Genomic DNA, 19,812 nt, shown 5'->3' on the forward strand with positions numbered 1-19,812 from the left:
GTCCAAAAGCAGTACCAGTTAATAAATATTTGAAACTTGCATAGCTGTTCTTTGGATATTTCAACAGAAGTACAAAAATAGAGGAAAACAAAGTATTAATTTCAAGTTGTTGAGGAATTAACATTGTTTGCATGTTTGCTCCTGTAATCATGTAAACCCTGATCAAAATGAATAATTGTAAGTACAGTGGTCCCCCCACATTCACTGGGGTTAGGGGCACAGGAACCTTGTGAAAGTGGCAAAACCGCAAATAAAAAATCTGTGATAACACCTCTTTAGGAACCTCTAGGTCCTCCAGGGCAACTCTGTGGTTAACATCTGCCAGAACAGGACCGCAGAATTGCACTGAAGAACCTACAAATGCCTAGGCAAGTGTTCTCTTTAGGAATCTCTAGCTGCTTCAGTGTGGCTTTTGGTGGAAGTTGACCACAGAGTCATGGTAGAGGACCTAGAGATTCCTAGAGAGAACATGTTAATCAAATCCATGAATAATCAAATCCACAAAAGTCAAAGCTGCAAATGTGGAGGACTGACAAAACATTTTCTTACAAAGGCTTCCCAAATCTCCATTACTCTTTTCTAAACTAAAATAATGCTGTAGAATGTCCTGAAAATCAAACAGCTGTGGGAAAATTAAGTACAAAACATCACCTATCTATCTGCAACAAAACCACTACTAAGTAATATTTATCTTATTTATTTTACTGTATTTTATTTCATTTCTATGCCACCTTTCTCCCAGACATATAGGTATTTGAAAATATTTTTTGTCAAATTGCTTTTGTAAATATTTATAAACTGTCTTTTCAAGTAAAGTTATTTGTTCATTAAAATCATCATTAAGTAAATACCAAAAAAATACATGTAAGCTTGGAAAAGGATGTCAATAACATTCTATATTCCAGTGTGCAATATGTTCCAATGATCTGATGAGGTTTGTAGTTCTCATCCCCAAAGCACACACACTGCTTGTGATCTTTGTGATACCTTGAGAGGTTTAAGCCAAACAAGCCATTCAAAAATAGAAACTACTCTGAATTTAGGAAAGAAATATCAACAGACTATCCACCATATTTTCTTTGAACTTCAGTTATTCATTTCACTCTGGAAAAGATGAGCTTGTAACAGGATACTTTGCAACTAACAATTAGTCTAGCAGTATGTTTTTATTTTTGTAAGCTGATAACTCAATTTCATGTATGGATAGTTACATTCTGGTTAAATAAAGATATGTGTTCAGAGAATGAGTTTGCCCTAGGTATAGTAGAAGTGCTCTAAAGATGCCTATCATATCATAACAGCAATAAAAAAAGGGGCTTGAGACATGAAAAAAATTGTCTTTTTGTTTTCTTTGGAGATACAGTGGAATCCATCAAAGGAATTTCCCATGTTTCCAGTCATCTGTATAATAGTTTTCAAAACTCTGTGACTAAAATCCAGCAAAAGGGTAAGAATGCTTAAAGGCACTCAGGGTCATTCTGTACTCTGATCTTTGTCAGTGCAATTTCATTTTTATACAAATGAATACATTCATATTATATAAACAACTACACGTTGCTTGAACAATAATGACTCAAGTGCTATACTTGATTGTTGACTAGGTCTAAAAATAGTTAGTGAAGTAAAAATCTGTAGAAAAATTATAAAGCAATTTTACATGTAGTTGGTGTAGAAAGATCTCTAGGATTAAAATACAAAATGAATTTAGCACTTCTCTAGATCACTGCCTGCAGTGATTATAATACTGTAATGTTGTACAGTTCTAACTGAACATATGGCTCTACTATCACCATCGCCATTGAAAGGTAAGAAAATGAACTTAGGAAACTGTATATCCCGTATGTGACATCACACAGCACACCAGTCACAGAGCATAAAATGCAATGGTTTGTTATTGCATCTGCTTCTTCGTTTTTGATCAGTGCAATACTCTTTGTTCTTTTTGTTTATGGCTCACGATATTCGTAGGCCAAGAAATGCTTAGACCGTATTTAAACCGAAATTTTAAAAGTGAATTCCCACAGAAAGCAAGTATCCACTAAGATATGCAAACATGCTCTGGCTGGTAATGTCTTGGATTGAAATGTGATCCTTTTGTCACCAAAATAACCTGCTCTTCTCTGGGCATTGTTATCACAAGATTACTTTTATTTGAAACATGAAGTGTCATTTCATTTTCTACAAATACAATAAAAGTGTATAAAAAATTAATAAGATGCTACGAAACCAAAATAATTATTCGGAAATGTTCTTTACTGTTAGTTATCAATATTTTTCTTTAGCCACTTGATTATTTTAATCACTGATTTTTTTCTTTTTTCTATCGCAGATTTTGCTTCTAGCACAATATCAGTTGCATTTATTCTTTGTTCTGGCCCAAGCGTATTGTTAAGAAAACCCTGAATCTGAAATGATAAATACATATATTTAGTTTTCAGTTGTTATTCAAAGCTCTATATGCAATTTCACAAGTGTTAAGATCTTGCATGCGACCTCAGAACCTCCTAAGCCCATATCACTTACTCTCTGGGGAATTGCACAAGATTGGCTAGTGTAAACTGATTCTATTTTCCATTAAAAGCATCAGAGATGCAGTGGTCTGTTTAAGTGGTGTAATCGCAGAACAAGCCAACTTCAATTTTACATTCCATACACATTTTAAATATAAAAAAAGATGGACTTCTATTTTCTCCACATTTTAGGGTGACCATTTTATTTTATTCCATTTTACTATGGTTCAATTATTCTGCTTACCATTTGGACCTCTACATCAGTACCGACAGACTCCATGAAATCACGTAGTACTCTAAATTCATACCTATAACAGAAAGTGTTATGAGTTTTCCTAAGATAAGAGATATTTTGACAAACTGATGAGAAGATGCCACCATGTCTCCTCCCTCTGTTCCTATTCCTGATGATTTTGTAAGATTATGAGTAAAGAACATTTACAGGCCCACAATGGCTGTTGCCACACTGCAGAATTAATGCATTTTGCCATTGCTTTAAATGCCATGGCTCAATGCTATGGAATTACGGGATCCCAGAATTCCATAGCATTAAGCCATGGCATTTAAAGCAATGGCAAAATGCATTAATTCTGCAGTGTAGATGTGGCCAGTCTGGATCATCATATCATTCCCATCTCTCAGCTAAACAGTGGGGAATATTGGGCAGGGTTCTGAGAAACACATGGAAAGTGGCAGAGGGGCTTCTTACACCCGCATGAGCTGCCCACAAAAGTCTTAAAATTATGACACAATTTGTTAATTGGACAAATGGCCTATGATTTGACTTCATTCGGTTTTCCAAATCTTATTTATCATCAAGTGCTTGTCCACTTGATGAAATTAATGTTTGAGTTTGAATGGAATCAGTAGGGTCTGTGGTTTGAGCAGAGTGCAGAAGGAAATGTGCTTGAAAGGGGTGGGAGTAAGAGAAAGGAATTTGCGCTGAGTGCTTGGCAAAGGTCTGATTTAGCTTGAGTGTGTGTGTGTGTGTGTATTTGAAACATCACATCCACAAATATGAAACAGTGATTTAATGTTTAAATTCTGTAAATAAAATGTTTTTGCTTTTATTCACTTTTGGCCACTGGAATCACTATCATTCTGAGAGCAGTGTTTCAGACATGATGTCTGTGGTGGCAGCATTCATAACAAAAGGCTGGTGTTCTGTCGGAGATAAAAGTAGCAAAGTAACATAAAGGGTGGAAAGTCCACATTTGGTGGTCCTATTTTTGGGATACAAGCTGAGAGATCCCCATCCCCACCCCATCCTGGGAGTGATCCCTGGTGCAACAGGGTCCCCTGTTGCAATTTCCCTTCCTGCCAGGAATCGCTCACAAGAGGGAGTGGGACCATCAGCCAGCGAGTTCCCAAATGACAAGGGAACAGACCCCCCCCCCCCCCAACTGGTCACAGCAGTTGCTTCCCAGTAAGATAATATGAGGGGGAGAGATTTCAACAATCCCTACTTAGTCTCTAATGTAGGGGCTACAAAGGGATGATAAATGCAACACAGCCCTAGGGTAGCATTTATAACTATCCAATAGGATCCCAGCCATCATTCTCCCATTTTTTGTAAACAAAAGTAAAATTGGGGGGGGGATATGCATTTATTTATTTTGTGGGACCTTGGCAACCACAAAAATGGCCTTGGGTGGGCTGCAGATAATACAATTGTTGCCCTTGCATAATCCATAGTGAAAAAGGTTGCTGAAAAGAAACTCTGCCTTGGTGGACTGGCATAAGAAATGCATGCTAAAATGCATGCTAAAATGCAATTACAGCAAAAAGGCAACTTGCCATACCTAGCATACAGATGTGCCCAGTTGTCTGTTACAAATTTCCATGCTATCCGATGGCCAACTTCATTTTTTGCCACATTTTGAATCGCATTTCTTAGATAGTATGGTTCACTTATTGACTCATTAAGGAGTGACTGTAAGAATCTGTAAACAAGTTTATTCAAAATAAATTCTAAGATTAATGAAAGATACCAAATTAATCATAAAGGACCTATATTTCTAAAACACTATTAGGATGAATGTAAGCCTCTCTGTATTTTTACATTGGAAAAAATGTAATGCATAAAGGCCAAGGAATATAAGAAATCTGCATGGCTGAAATTGTACTGTGAGTTCTGATCTTCTAAAGTCAAATTTTGGGGTATCTTGTAAGACTGAGGCCCAACACATCTACAGAATCCTAAAAAATTAATATTTCTTTAAAAAAACCAACCAACCATCTCCACATTTCAAAACTTGGGATTTCTTCTAAAACCTATGAGAGATACTGAGGACATCCTTGTAGACATTTACTATAACAAGGCAGAACCTCTAAACCTTCACCCCTATACCTGCTTATGGTAAAACTAACAGTTCTAGTTTCCTCCCACTGATGAGACTAATTCAACACAAGTATGTCCATGTAACTGTGGCCATTATTAAAAGTATTACTTAAGCCCCATTATATAAGTTAACGAATAGACTAAAACTACACATACATTAAATATATAGTGTACCATTTAAGGACACACCTGGTTCTAATCCAAATTAATGTGCAGAGGTGTAGGGTTGTGTAAGTTCCACCTGTTTTTTCGTTAAATAATTCCCAATCCAACACAAGATATTTGAAAACAGGGAACAGCCAGAGTTCCTTCCTAACAAACTCATATAGAAGAATCTAAAAACTATTAATTTCCAGGCCCAAAGAACATATTCTTGGTAGTCCACAACAAGAAAAAAAAGGGGTACAATAGTAAGAAAGAGCTCTGAAAGGCTCACAGAAATAGATTGTTTTTTGTTTTGTGCAAACATAACAATGGCTTTCTAGTAATTTCTGCCTCATTTTATCCCATGTCTCTTTTTAGTTATTAAATAATCTAGTCTAAATTTTACTATTTGTAAAAGAAAACAAGACATAACAAACATGGGATTACAAAATAATGTGATTAGCAACTCCTTGTCATGAGAGGAATTATGGGAAATATATAATTTTATTATCTATTATGTCTTTGCCCTATCAAATTGTAGTTTATCTTTACTATTCTAAGTAAAGTAAAATCTAAGTTAATTCAGGTCACCTTTGAAGTAGCCATGGCTCACGGGTGCAGCCCAGTGCAAAATATATTTCATACTCTTCATCTACTTCAGTATCATTCTGCTTTTGTCGCTCCCGTAAAAAGTCCCACTCTTTGTCACTGCCCTGCTGAACACCGTAGCAACAAATAGTTCTGCTCAAACACACAGGAGCCCTGAAACAGAGAAGGTAACTCATTTCCCACTGAAGTCAAGGCTGTGTAAGGTCTCACGACGTAAGGCCAGATCTGCTCAAAATCCACCCTATCCTTCCCTCAAACTGGTTTTTTAAAAAACTTACTCTTTGCTCTGGAGTTTGCAGGAAAACCTCCACTCCATAGTGATGCTGGGTGGCTGTCTACATATATGTCCCCATTGTGTCAATTGCTGCTGCTGCTGCTGCTGCTGCTGGGATGAGTTGTTCTCTTTGAAGTCACAACAAGGCACCCAGCTAAGTGATCCATGCTGATCATCTCATTTCTGACTACCGAGGGAGCGACTCACATCAGCAGTGTGACACACTGCACCACCAGGTGACACTGTGGGGACATGTGTGTAGACAGCTGCCCGGTGTCATTACGGAGTGTAGTACTAACGGGGAAATCCAAAGCAGCTCCAGGGTCAGAATACTTTAGAAGCAGCCTGGGGTTTTCTGGTTGATGTAGATGAGCCCATAGTTAGTTAGGGTAGTTAGAATGGTTTTTAAGAGTCTGAATTAGGAGTGGAGTATGTGAGCTGTGAGAGAGTGTGAGCTGTGTTTTAAGTGTATTCAAGAATGATTAATCTGATCTGTTATGTTTAACGTCTGTTAATAAAGTATTGCTTTTGTATTTATACACTTTCGGTCTCTTGGATTCCTTCAGGAAGAAAGGTGGCATATAAATTAAATAAATAAATATTTATTAGAAAGTTTAGATTCAGACAAGGAGTCTGTGGTGGCAGCAGTGAATCTGGTCAGGATATCAGTGGCATAATACCTCACACAGGTACCTTGAGGGAATCTAGGAGGTCCCCACATTTGGTGGCCATAGCAGAAGGACAGGAGGAAGTCCTTATATTGGTGGCAGAGGTGGGGACAAAGAAAAACCCTCACTCTTGGTGATAACCATGAGATTTGTGAAAGTCTTCACACATGGTGGCAGCAAGCTTTTGGCAGAGCCTCACACCTGGTGGAAAAGCAAGGAGCTAAAGGATTAAAGCCCCACATTTAGCACACTGGTTTTTACCAAATGTTCTCTCCTCTGTATCGACTTGTTTATTTTGGGAGGCCGGTTTGTGCAGATTTCTAGGTCAGTGCTAAAGTTCTTCTGAAGGTTTTTTTCAATTTAAAAAAAAACTGGGAGTATGTTCTGCTGAGGTGATCCCATCATTTGAAAGGCAAATGTTCTTTTCTTTTTAATTTTTTCCCTTAGTTATAGTGTGATAGTGTAAAAGTGTCATTCCATGGTACACAAATGTACAAAAAATAGACAAGGCATGTTGCCAAAGAAAAAGGAGATGGGAAGGGAAAACAGGCACCAGTTCTAGAACTACACGGTTCTCATAATAATAATCTCAAAATACAGTTATGGAGAGGAGCCAAATAACATTTCAGATCTGAGCCAAACCAAAAATATGGAGGTGCTGTTTTATCTTTCTTATCACTGCAGTCAAGTGAGGAGGTGTCTTCAATCCCTGATGTGTATCTCAAGAAGCAAGTGAGAGAGGATAAAAACTGACACCTGACTGATAAAAGCAAATCACAGTTTAACTGCATCCAAATATTCTGATATTGATTTTTGTGGGTTTTTATGGCTATGTGGCCATGTTCTAGAAGATTTTATTTCTAATGTTTCGCCAGCATCTTCAGAGAATGCTGGCATCATGAGTGCCATTGGATCCCCCACATATGACTTGGCCAAGTTTCTGGCCACACCATATAGGGCAAATGCCCCACTACATCAAGGACTCAGCTCCCTTTGCAGGAAAAATCACAACCTTGAACTAAAACCTGGAGACATACTAAATTAGCTTCAATGTGGTCTCTTTGTTCACCAAGTCCCCATAATGGACACCATCCAACAATTTTTTCCAGAAGACATCACAGCCCTGTTCAAACATTGCCTCACCACAAGCTATTCCCAATGGGACAATGGATACTATGAGCAGAGAGATGGGGTAGCCATGGGAAGTCCTCTGAGTCTGATGATAGCAAACTTTTACATGGAACACTTTGAAAAGCAAGCCCTGGAAACAGCACGAAAAAAGCCCACAACATGTTTCCAATATGTGGATGACACTTTCACCATTTGGAGCCACGGAGAAGAAGATCTGACCATGTTTCTGAACCATCTGAACATCATCCATCCGAACATCCAATTCACAATGGAAAAAGAAAAGAAAAGAACACTGCCATTCTTGGATGTCCTAGTCATCCGCAAACTGAACCACCGTTTGTGCCACACATTGTACAGAAAACCTATAGGGTGTATGGACTAACTTACTGTTTAACTGTTCTCACAGCTAAAGACACTGGCTTCTTGCTTGCATCTATGTCTGCGAATGTAATGCATCAATTCAAAGAAAACTAGTCCTAAAAGAGAATTTAATATATTCTTTGTTCTACAACTTTTCTTATACTCTTCTGTTATATAAGAGTTTCTGATTCTGTAATCTGAAAAGTAATGACCCACAAATTTTTGGAGATATATTGTGAACCTATTCAATCCTTTTGTGTTCTGAATATCCATTTCTCCTGACAAAGAGTTATGTGTACTTCTAAAACCTTTCCTTTACCAATTGCCAGCCTAAGACATGTTGCTACCTGGCTCACGGAAATTCCACAAATGCCTGTCCCCATATCTGGCAGTGAAAATAATTAAACAGCAACTAAATAATCCCACCCCCCTTCACAACACACTCAAACTGGCAGCTGAAGTGGCTACCTCAATCTGCTTAGTAGAAGGCAGATAACATGCAAATAAATGATAATGTATATTCGGTTTGATGCATCTGCAGTTTATCACATGGGCAAAATTGGGGGGTTAAACAGGCATTTTCCAGCGACAGTTGCACGATCACGGTGAAGATTTTCACACGACGCGTGCTTAGAAAGGACTTATCCTGGGATGAACCGGGAATGCTCCAAGAACAAATAATTCACAATCACACCACTCTCCTAGGAAAATGCCTTTTTAAACCCCCGATTCCCCCCTCCCATGTGATAGTCTTCTGACATGACAGAAGAGGAAATGTTTTGTACTGGATCCTGCAGCAGTCTCCAGCCATACAAGTTAGTGTCTTCATACTAACAAACTATTTGCATATTTATGTACAAAGATCATATTTACTCGTGTTCAGGATGGTTCATTCTCCAGTTGAAGATGTCAGAAACTAAGTTTAAACAGTCACGGTGCCCAAACCAACATGCTGTTGCAAGGATTTTTTCTATATTGTATCTAGGAAGAAAAATCAAATTAAAAGTAAATTTTACAAGCAATGGAAATAACTATTACGTCAAAGTATTAGTGCTAACTAATATTTCCTTATAGGATTCCTCTGGAGCTATTTCTTTTGCACTCACCTGTTTGCCACGTATCTCCTCTAGTCTTGATTGAATAATATGTTTGGAGAAGTGAAGTGAGATTGATTTTGAGCATGGGGAAAGACCTGATAATCTTTTGGGTTCCTTTCAAATCCAGTATTTTGTTCTATAGTTTTTATAGATTTCTATGGTTTATGCTTGCATCACTCAAATTAATATCTGCTAGTTAGCAACTTTTGAATGTCTGTATTCACTAACTGCTTATTTGTAAACTTCCTGTTTGCTTTTCCATACTCAGGACACTTTCACACAGAGGAGGCAAACATCATTAAAACATGGTAAGAGCACAATCATGGAGAAAGATTATCAACCCCCCACACTTCTCCTGTTCCTATCCTGTGTGTAAACTGTAATGAACACATCACTGGGTAATAACAGGAGTTTTCATTATTACCCAATGGTGCGTCCATTACAGTTTACGCATAGGCCATGAATGGGAGAAGTACACAGGGGTGTGATAATCTTCCCCCTGATCACGCTATTATCATATTTTAATCACATTTTAATTATGCTTGCCTCCCATGTGAAAGCGTACTCACTCTCTTTCACCCATCGCTTTAACCTGCAGCCAATTTTTTTCTTCCTTCTTTCTCCTCCATTACATCACGTGTGTGATTATGGAGTAATTGTAAATAATGGTACTATTACATATTTTACAAAGGAAGCTAAGCTCTTTTTTCCTCTCTGCTAGTCTGGGGTAGTTCAGCTTCTGTCTTGCCACTTTGATTACTCTGTTTAAGAGAACTAATGCTATATATTACTTAATATTTCCCAACAACATCAGAATGATTGGGTTGTCAAAAGATTCCCGAAAACATGTAATAACCCCTTATCAACAGAATAGCAAATGGGGGTGGGGGAAAAAGAAATTAAGTAAAGACATAGAGGAATCTAGTATTCTGGACAGAATGCTGATGGATGATTAGCACTTGTAAAACTCTTGGGGCCAGAAGTATTCTGTCACAGCAAGACAAATGATGCATTTTCCCATCTTTCTCATTCAATCGCTACTTTTTAAAACAAACAAAATTCAGTAATTGTTTGGGAAAAAAACACTCTTCATGTGCATCAGTTCTGTCCCTCTTTGGATCTTAAGAAAAACCTGTTCCCCAAAACCAGGGTTTTTAAAAAATTATTTACAGTTAAAACTCCAGTTCACCCCCTAGAATTCTTCAGCAGCTTACACAGCACAAAAAACCTTCACTACTTCCTTCACTTGTTAACACATTTATAGAGAAGAGAGTCATACTTGTGTACGTTGGATTTATATAGGGTAATGGTCTCTTTTTTAAAACATACAAGAACTTACTTAGAAATATGGTCAGCTGTCCTATTAAAATCCTGACGAAGGAGGGATGCATAATGATGAAATATTGGTAATATCCGTGGTATGAAGTATTTCTTTGAAGAAAAGAGAGAGCAATTAAATTATTTTAAAAAAATTTACACACACTCATGTTTTATTCCTTTAATCTGAAGAGACAACTAAAGATTTTATCTTTGAGATGTAGCAAGCTGGAGAGGTAAATCTTAGAAAATATTTCACAACTCACTCTTCTCTCTCTTTTTCCACATTTCTGCTGTTTGTTTACCTTTGGAATCCATTGGTGAAAATGTTTCCAAGCCTGACATTCAATATGTGCATATGTTTGGATATCCTGTATGTTTTTATTACTGATATAAATTCAAGGAACTCGTTTAAACCTCTGTAAGACATTGCTGCCTTTGAACATTATTCAGTAGCTACAGTGTAAAATATGATAACCCATATGATCTCTGGTGCACACTTTAGAACAAGGGTGGGAAAATGCATGTCATGGGCCATATACAGCCACCTTTGTAGCTCTCCAGCAGTCCAATAAGTCTTACCCATTTTAAAAACTATGTGATTTTCAAGTAATTTTCTACCTCTACCAAACTGCCCCAAACATGTGGAAATGTATTGGTTTGCCTTCTAAGTGGATATTCAAATACTAGTCTCCAAGACTCCTTGACCAATCCTCAAACCAGTACACCACACAGCCTCTCCTTTTGAAAACTTTTTTTACATCCTTTTATGTATACATGGATTCCTTTCCCTTGCTCAAGAAATACAGGAGAACACGAAGGATGGTCTTTAAAAATGAAACCAGACACTATTTTTATTAGCATGGCCCATGTCACACTTTTATCTCTGCTAATATAAATAAGTGTAAAATACATATGAACATCCTCTGTGTACTTGCACATGTATACACACACCATATCACTACTTTAAACATAAAACGTCCTGCTAAAGCAAAAGAAGTTCTCCTATTCAGTACTCCAAGTGGAATGAGGTTCCACAATGCACTCCAGAGTCCTCCCCACACACTAAATACCCCTCCTCACAGAATGTTTCATTCCATGAACCTTCCACAAATGATGGGTGGATTTCTGTGTATGTTAAAACAGCACAGAGGACCTTCAACTATTTCTAGACTACTTAATTCTTAGACCAGATGTGGCCATGATTGGTTCTATGGGCTCTAAATCATTGGAAATTGCTCACTCCTAAAGCAGAACTATTTTTATTGGCAAAATGTTATGATTTGAGCTTGAAAGTAGTAAAGTACTACCAGTTGTCTCCATTATCTAAAATGTTTGAGACCAGAATTGTTTTGGATTTTGAAATACCCGTATTTGCATATATACATATGGAGATATCTTGCAGATAGGGCCCAAATCATTTATGTTTCATATACATCTTATACATATATCTTGAATATAATTTTATTAGATATTTTTAATAATGTTGTGCATGAAACAAAGTTTGTGTACACTGAACCATCAGAAAACAAAGCTTTCATTATCTCAGCCACCCATGAAAAGTGTTTTGGTTTTTGGAATATTTTGGATTTTGAAATTCTTAATAAGGGAGACTCAACCTGTCAAAGAAGGTGTTATGATTATATTCCACTAACATTTTTTAAAAAGATGAAGTAATCACAAGAAGCCAACAATACTGATATACTGCAAATTAATTCTATTATTTTAAGACACACTCATAATTAACCCTTTAGACACTTTCAAAGATAAATGTCTTATCAGAAGTCTTCCATAAACATGTCCTTTGAATAAACAGGATTATATCACACAAGCAGAGCAGAAACTCCAGATGAAACTAATTTCTTCTTCGCTTAGTAGTGTTTTCTCCACACAATTCAAATCTGCTCTTGAAGACTTGGAGACTGTCTGGATCAAGTTGCAAGGTACTTCATGGCAAGGCAAAATAAAGGAAGTTTTTCACAAGTAGGCAAGTTCTTCACCCTATAATGCTGAATTTAATCCATCTAAATTTCAGACTGTATGTACCTTTAAAACTGGATATAATTCATAGTCATCCCGAATAAGGTCCCAGCTGAAAATGTCTAGATTATGCAGCGCCATATTCCACACTAAGATGTCATCTTCTTTTTCAAGGTACTTTGTTAAATATAATGGAGTATCATACTCAGTGTAACCAGACCTATTTAAAAGAAATGGTTTTAAGAAATTGATACATGTACTCTCTGTTTGTCTGTCTACACATACCAGCAGAAGAAATTGAGCAAGGAAAATTGTAGTAATTATTAAGGGAGAAAATTAAATAAGTAAATGGTCTGCTCCTGAAACCAAACCCATAATAAAACATTATTCTGCTCAGTGTCAGCAAGCTGATATTTACAGGCTCATATTCTTCCTATATAACAGATAAAGAAGTAGTAGGGGTGAAGCTCTGCTGAAATGGACAGGCAGTGCCATGAGCCAATGGAGGCTGCCTGGCACTGTGTGCTCCACCCCAATCTCTACTCAGCCATCCATTTACCAATATTATTCAACCTCTGCACTCCTGGTGTTTCCAGAATAACTTCTAATACATTCTCTCTCCTCAGCTCTGTTTTCTCTCTCTCTCTCTCTCTCTCTCTCTCTCTCAAAATGCTTCTCTACTCCAAATTTCCCTGTTCCAACAACAGCAGGTGAATCCTTACTAACTGTTGTAGGTCTCTGGCAGGCCATCTACCTAATTTCTTTGTTCACCAAGATAGATCTGTGGAATAAAGAGGGATGGCAACCATTTGCCAGTAGGCACTAAGCTATGCCAGTACCTGTGCACTAACAATTATCTGGAGTTTGATATCAAAGAGGGAGACTACAGTTGGCCTTCTGTATCCATGTATTCAACCATCCATAGCTTAAAATAGTTATAAAATAATATATATTCCAAAAGCAAATCTTGTTTTTACCATTTTATATACGGGACACCATTTCACTATGCCACTGTATGTAATGGGACTTGAGCATCCACAGATTTTGGTATCCACAGGGGGTCCTGGAACCCCAACAGATACTAAGGGTCCACTGTATAGGAAAAGAATAAAGCACCATCACCATTGGTTGGAGTCAAAGAAGCCACAGCCCAGAGTTTGCAGGATCTGAACAAGGCAGTTAATGAATGCAGCTGTCGGAACGCTATCATTCTTAATGTCAATGTAAGGCAAAGGCTACTTGCTATTATAGTTTGTGTGACTTCAAAATTTTCTAGCTGCCCATTCTGAAAGTTCAGCCATTGATTTCATAGCCAGTCCAGCATAGAAAGGGGGAGGGGGTTCTTTAGAAGGAGAAAAATTAAAGGGGGCATTTTGGAGTTTTGAGAACATTACTTGAAGTTGATACCAGGAAAGCACACTGACCATGAAGGTTTTTTTAAATTTTGTTTTGTTCTTTTACTACACAACTATTTTCCACACCAGACTGGCATAATGAAGTTAAAAGGAAAATTCCTTTAGACATTCTGATACAGTTGAGAGGCGGCTTTACAATATATGAAAAGTGCAAAGGGGTGTGATCTTTTCCATTCCATATTTTTAATGTTTGCAAAATGAGAGGAAGTCTAAATATTCATCTTTAACAAAATTTGTATATATTTTGATGATAGTGTAATGAGGGAAGAAATCAAGAGTTTGGAAAATACATACACTCAAGAAACATGGCAAACTCTTGCCATTTAGATATGCTGGATTCATATACTTACCAGAAGCAAAGTATGTTGGTAAGTATATAGAAAAAAACCATATAAAAGCAATACAACATGAACAACATGAAACAACTTCCCAAACGAGGGGTCTGAACTGGCATAACTAGAATTACACAACAACAAGGGAAGCTACACAAATGACTTTAAACAAGGTGCTGCCTCCAACATAATTTAACTTGAAGTGATGACAATGCCACTAAATGATACAACACTACCCATTTACTCTATTTGTGTGACAAGAGCCAAAAGAAGGAATGTCCAAGCAGAATCAGCTGGAGCAGACAGCAAGATCTACTCACCGTTCAAAGGCTATGGTGTGCTGGTATTCCAGGCAGGCAATTCATAAAAAGAGGTGAGGTGGAAGCAGGATCAGGAAAGGAAGCAGGCTGAGGCTGGAAAAAGCAGACCAAGTGGGCTGAGCTCAGAACTACAGCAGAAAGAGGGCAGGAGCAAGAAACAGGCTAGAGGCAGGGCAGGACACCCTTGTTTAGAATACAGGGCCAAGGGTGTTTTTGAGAAATACTTATGTAGGGTATAACCAGTGCTGCATTTCTAAGAACATGATGAAAGTCAATTCCATTCTGTTAAAGGGTTCCTCTGAGTCATGCTTAGATTTTTACCTCATGACTCCCATAGGCACTGCTTAAAGAGTACGTCCCCCTGAACTTAGAGGGACCTACTTGTGAGTAAACAAATTGTACTCTTAACTATGGATTGGTTCCAGACACTGAGTCATGCTAATTGCATCCTCACTAAAATCAATGAAAACTGCAATAATCATAATTAACTTGCCCATCCATTTTAGGACATGTTCTGAGCATGACTAACTTTGGATACCATGGCCAGAATTCTTCATGAACTGTTTAGTTACATTTGCATAACTAAGCAATTTCTGCCAGCCTGACTTTCCCAAACCTACTTTATCAGACAACAGGTGCACTAAGAGGAGATCTGTTCTCCCGACGATAGAGGCACTGGTGGATGATGTTTCCAGCCACCTCCCACCAGAAAGCAAGGCTGTGACATGCAAATGCAACAAGGGTCCTGCTTTGATGTCACAGCCTCACTCACTGGCAGGAGATTGGCAAAAACATCAGCAGAATTAATTTCCTTCTCTGGATGAGGCTAGGCTTGCCATATCCCGCCTGGGGGTGGGACTTTCCTGGTTTGGGGCGGGTCCGCACGGTCCCGCCCCGGTTTGGCCCCGCCCCCGGGATTCCCCCCCCAGCGAGGCCCTGGAGGCGGCTCCGTGATCGCAGAGTCCTCCAAGGCCTCCCTGGGAGCGGCTCCGCAATCGCGGAGTCCTCCAAGGCCTCGCTGGGGCTTGGGAGACGCTGTCTCCCAGGCCCCAGGGAGGCCTTGGACAAGGTTTTAAAATGTAGGACCTTTTTTAAAATTTCCTGGCCAGGAAATAATTTTAAAAAAGGTCCTACATTTTAAAACCTTGTCCTACATTTTTCCCGGTTTGGAGGTCCTTGGGGATGGCAACCCTAGGTGAGGCTGATTCCCAGTAAAATAAGTTGGGGAAAGCAGTTAGAGTCATGGCAGTAGTGCCACTATTGCTACTAAGTAGGGATTGTGAATATGGATCAGTTATGGATATATCACTCCAGATTACATATCCGAAATGTGATATTCAATTCTGACCTATATCTTTCCCAGGAAGGAGTCAATGAAAGAGCTGTGCACTGTAATCAATGTACACAGATACAAACATGAACCAAAGAAAAAAGCCACATAGGCTAAGCAAGCCAAGTGGTTGTCATTAGGCTGATCCCTACCAAGTCCAGAATTGAAACCTATCAACCCAAATACTGTGATGTAAATAAATCCTCATGATATCTTTAACCTTCAGACAAACCACGATTTTCAGAAGAAAAACAGTTCAGTCAAGAATTCCAAGCAATTCTATCTCAAACCCACAGCAATGTGCATTCTCATCCTTGTGTCTTATACTAGCACTCCATCTATTCATAAATTCAGATTTATTCAAAGAGTAAACAAAGGAAAATGGATCTTTCATTGAGCTATATCCTCTATGTATTATGGTGAATAGTAAGGTTATCTCAAATATTTGGGGGAATACCAGTAGCATATTAGGTCTGCACTGTGGTAAAAACCATCCTCCACATTCTTGTCAGCTCTCTTGGGCTAATCTAATCAAAGAATCCAAAGTATGTGATACAATGGTTCTTGTTTGTTGGGTGTTTTCAACTCGTTTCTAACTTATGGTGACCCTAAAGTAAACCTATCATGCTGTTTTCTTGGTAAGCTTTGTTCAGAGGAGGTTTGCATTGTCTTGCCCAAGGTCACCCGGTGGATTTCATGGCTGAACTGGGAATCAAACCCTGATCTCCAGAGTCATAGTGCAACACTCAAACCATTACACCACACTGGCTCTCTGTGCACCTCTTTACAAAGTTGGTAAAGTGTGGAGAAATGAGCACAAATATTTTGCTAAAGGGGACAAATAAAAAATAATATAGGGCTCACTTATATAGTTAAAATTTATATAACATGCTTACCAGCTCATTTTAAAAGCATCTGCCATCAGCTGTAACCTGTTGACAACAGGAATCACCTGCAGAGAAAGAACCATATATTTTTTTTAAAGTTTTTAAATTGCTCATATGTTTAAATATATGTTCATGATAACGGGCAATATACCCTGTGTTTCAAGGTACTCACAGATACCTGCAAGGCCTGGGAATATAACCCATGTACACACTAAATATAATGGCTCTCAATTATTCAAGTATGCAATGAAATAACCAGGATATTACTACTCATGAACACCTTGGGTCTTTAGCTGTTCATGTAATCTTTTAAGGATGTATAAGCACAAAGAATGCAGGAAAGGTGGATCATATACATCTAGCTTCTTCTCTTTTCCCTTTCTTATAATGTGCAACCCAGAGAACTGGTACTTTACCATGCAGAGTGCTAATACTAGTCATGGGCTCTTTTACAGAGAGGAATATGTATTTTTTGCCTTCAGGCTTTTCCTTGCCTTAGACCAGTGATTCCCAAAGTGGACGGTGGTGGTGTCTCCTGCTCTGTGCCTGCCCATGTGAGTTCACTCCCTTACCAGCATCTTTCACTAGTAGTGGCAATTAAGAAACCTGTGTGAGGTTTCAGTATATGGCATTGGGGGCAAAAAGGAGCTTTCAAATTTGGGACCTTGCTTAAGCTTTGTGATTTGGCTGGGACTTGGCTGGCAGGTTAGAGTTGCACTGCTGCTCCTGATTCCTTTCATTAGACAGGGTGAGAGAAGGCGTAGCAGAGTGTAGGAAAGACATGTCTCTGGGAAGGGAGTATCCGTGTTCTATTCTTAGAAAGAGTGTTTTGTCTTGGAGTGGCTCCTGTAGTTAAAATCTTTCTCTTTCCAGCCCACACACTTCCAGTCCAGAGCAAACCCCCTACACACACATTAGCTGTATCTTTCTCTGCCCTGATGAAGGATTGTGAGTCCATCCACTCTAGGGGGAAAAAATCTCACTTGCACCTGGTCACCCTGGGAGTACAACTGAGCAACTGCCTGAGCATCAATCAAGAGGTCTCTTGTCTGCACTGGCCTTTGCTGCAAGGCTGGCATGAGTGAGAGGCTTCTCAGTCACTGCTCAGCCAGCTACTCAGTTGCTGCTCCCAGGATGATAGGGTGCTAAGGGAGCAGTGACTGAGCAGCCAATCAAACAGCAACCAAGAAGCCTCTCGCCTGTGCCAGCCTTAGGCTGGCACAAGCAAGAAACTTCTTGATTGCTGCTCAGTCAGCTGCTTGGTTGCTGCTCCCAAGAAGACTGATACAAAGGGAGCAACAACCAAGATTGGTTGTTTTGAATTTATAGTAGAAAAGGTTTTCTCTTAACAAGATTGTCTAGTTGTGTAAGGTGCGGTGCTCATCTCTGTTATTAAGCTGAGGGAGCCAGTATTGTGAGAGACGATTCTGTGGTCATGTGGCCAACATAACTACATGGAGAATAGTAAACCTTATATCAAAAAATTGTGCTGGGGTGTGTGCTAGGGTTGCCGCTAAAAAGGAAAGGGGGCGGTAGGCCAAAAATATTTGGGGACCACTGCCTTAGACAAACATACTAAGAGTTTTATGAAAGACTTTACTTACTGAACCATGTCCTTGCTCATAACTACTTTCAATTACATTGAACAGGAATGTGTCCCTTTAGGGTTTCCCTGCACTTGAGATACTCTGTAATCTGGGTCTGACAATTGTTCCTGGTGAAGGTCAATGACATGACTCAAAACAACTTTGATTGTTCATTGATAACATAATTGAAGAGGGACAAGGGCTCAGATCCCTTAAGATGCCACAATTGTATAGGCCATATAACTATGTAGTAATCATACAAATTATTGTACCTTTGGGTCATTTTCAAGGACTTTGGCCAATCTTCTCCAGTACATTTGATCATAGTTAATCCTATAGTACCCTGTCATATTCACATTTAAAATAATCCAGTCATATTCTGAATCTGACATTTTCATCTCAGGAAATATTTCTGTAGAGAGCATGAAGGAAAAGAAGTTAGTATAAATTTAGTGGTGCTTTTCTACAAAACTATGTATGCCCATGAAGGCTGAAGACTGATTTCCACCACACAATTATAATGAAATGATACAGAATTGTGTTTATTTCAAATGTACAGAAATACCAAGAGCCACCAGAATTATATTTTAATAGCAGTTTGACATGCAGGGTTGTATAATGAACAAGATGATGCCTGAATCTTAAGCTGGGGCACAAAACAGCTCAACAAACACAGTTTGTAGTCCCTTAATATAACTCATGGACACCAAAGGCAAAATAGCATCTGGCTCTATCTAGGCAGTGGCCTCAAATAAGTGCTTGCTTCCCCCACAAAACTATTTGTTTCCTAAGCACCTTACCAGGAAATTTGATGTTTCTTTTTCCATTCTGCCCTAACTTTCCTATTAAAGAAAAACAAAATAAATGTCTTTAAATAGCTTAGGATGCAGCCCTCTCATTTGTATAGGGTGTACTAACAATTTTACTTGTACAAAGTGTGTGTGTGTGTGTGTGTGAGTATAAAATATGCCAGAGTACAATTTTATATGCTAACTAGATTGTGAGCGGAACATTTTATGCTGCTGAAACAATAAAGTAAATTTGGTTTGACATGAAAATAATTTCAGCCCCTCCTCCCAAAACACACCTCGCCACTGCCTGCTTCAAAATGTCTGGCAATTTTACATTCTATATGGACATAAGCAGTGACTTTCTTTGCATTTATGCAGCACTTCCCATTCCCATTCCTGGTATAGAAAAAAAATGGAAGGATAACTACTTCATGATTGCTTAGGAGGTGTAATTACTTTCTGATAGTAAGAACTGTTTGACAGTGAAACATGCTGTCTTGGAATATGGTGGAGTGTCCTCTGGAGGTTTTTAAATAGAGGCTGGATGTCCATCTGTTGGGAGTGCTTTGATTGTATCCTCCTGCATGGCAAGGGGTTGAACTGGATGGCCCTTGGGTGCTCTTCCAACTCTATAATTCTATTATTTGTGTTAATCATAGCCTTTGCCTCAAACTATGGGATTAAGTGAATGCCTTTATACATAGAACAGAAAGGATTACT

General features: G+C 38.6%; 1 protein-coding gene and 1 long non-coding RNA gene across 2 annotated transcripts in view; one reads left to right on the forward strand and one right to left on the reverse strand.

The window, feature by feature from the left end:
* LOC149323760 (uncharacterized) overlaps positions 1–2,703 on the forward strand; it is a 20,869-nt gene extending 18,166 nt beyond the window's left edge. The window contains exon 4 of the long non-coding RNA XR_016277419.1: positions 2,330–2,703. This is a non-coding gene — a long non-coding RNA (uncharacterized LOC149323760). The remainder of the gene's footprint in view (positions 1–2,329) is intronic.
* LVRN (laeverin) overlaps positions 2,211–19,812 on the reverse strand; it is a 45,031-nt gene continuing 27,429 nt past the window's right edge. Inside the window, exons 12-20 of the mRNA XM_089491948.1 lie at positions 18,574–18,713; positions 16,725–16,780; positions 12,498–12,651; positions 10,474–10,565; positions 8,911–9,018; positions 5,587–5,757; positions 4,313–4,453; positions 2,755–2,818; positions 2,211–2,405 (exon numbers count right to left, since the gene is read on the reverse strand). Coding sequence (XP_089348074.1) covers positions 2,259–2,405; positions 2,755–2,818; positions 4,313–4,453; positions 5,587–5,757; positions 8,911–9,018; positions 10,474–10,565; positions 12,498–12,651; positions 16,725–16,780; positions 18,574–18,713 — 1,073 coding nt within the window. The 3' untranslated portion in view covers positions 2,211–2,258. The remainder of the gene's footprint in view (positions 2,406–2,754; positions 2,819–4,312; positions 4,454–5,586; positions 5,758–8,910; positions 9,019–10,473; positions 10,566–12,497; positions 12,652–16,724; positions 16,781–18,573; positions 18,714–19,812) is intronic.

This window comes from Sceloporus occidentalis, unplaced genomic scaffold (assembly GCF_023333645.1).
Source record: "Sceloporus occidentalis isolate IW3139 unplaced genomic scaffold, rSceOcc1.0.p SCAF_1, whole genome shotgun sequence".
Taxonomy (NCBI): Eukaryota; Metazoa; Chordata; class Lepidosauria; order Squamata; family Phrynosomatidae; genus Sceloporus; species Sceloporus occidentalis.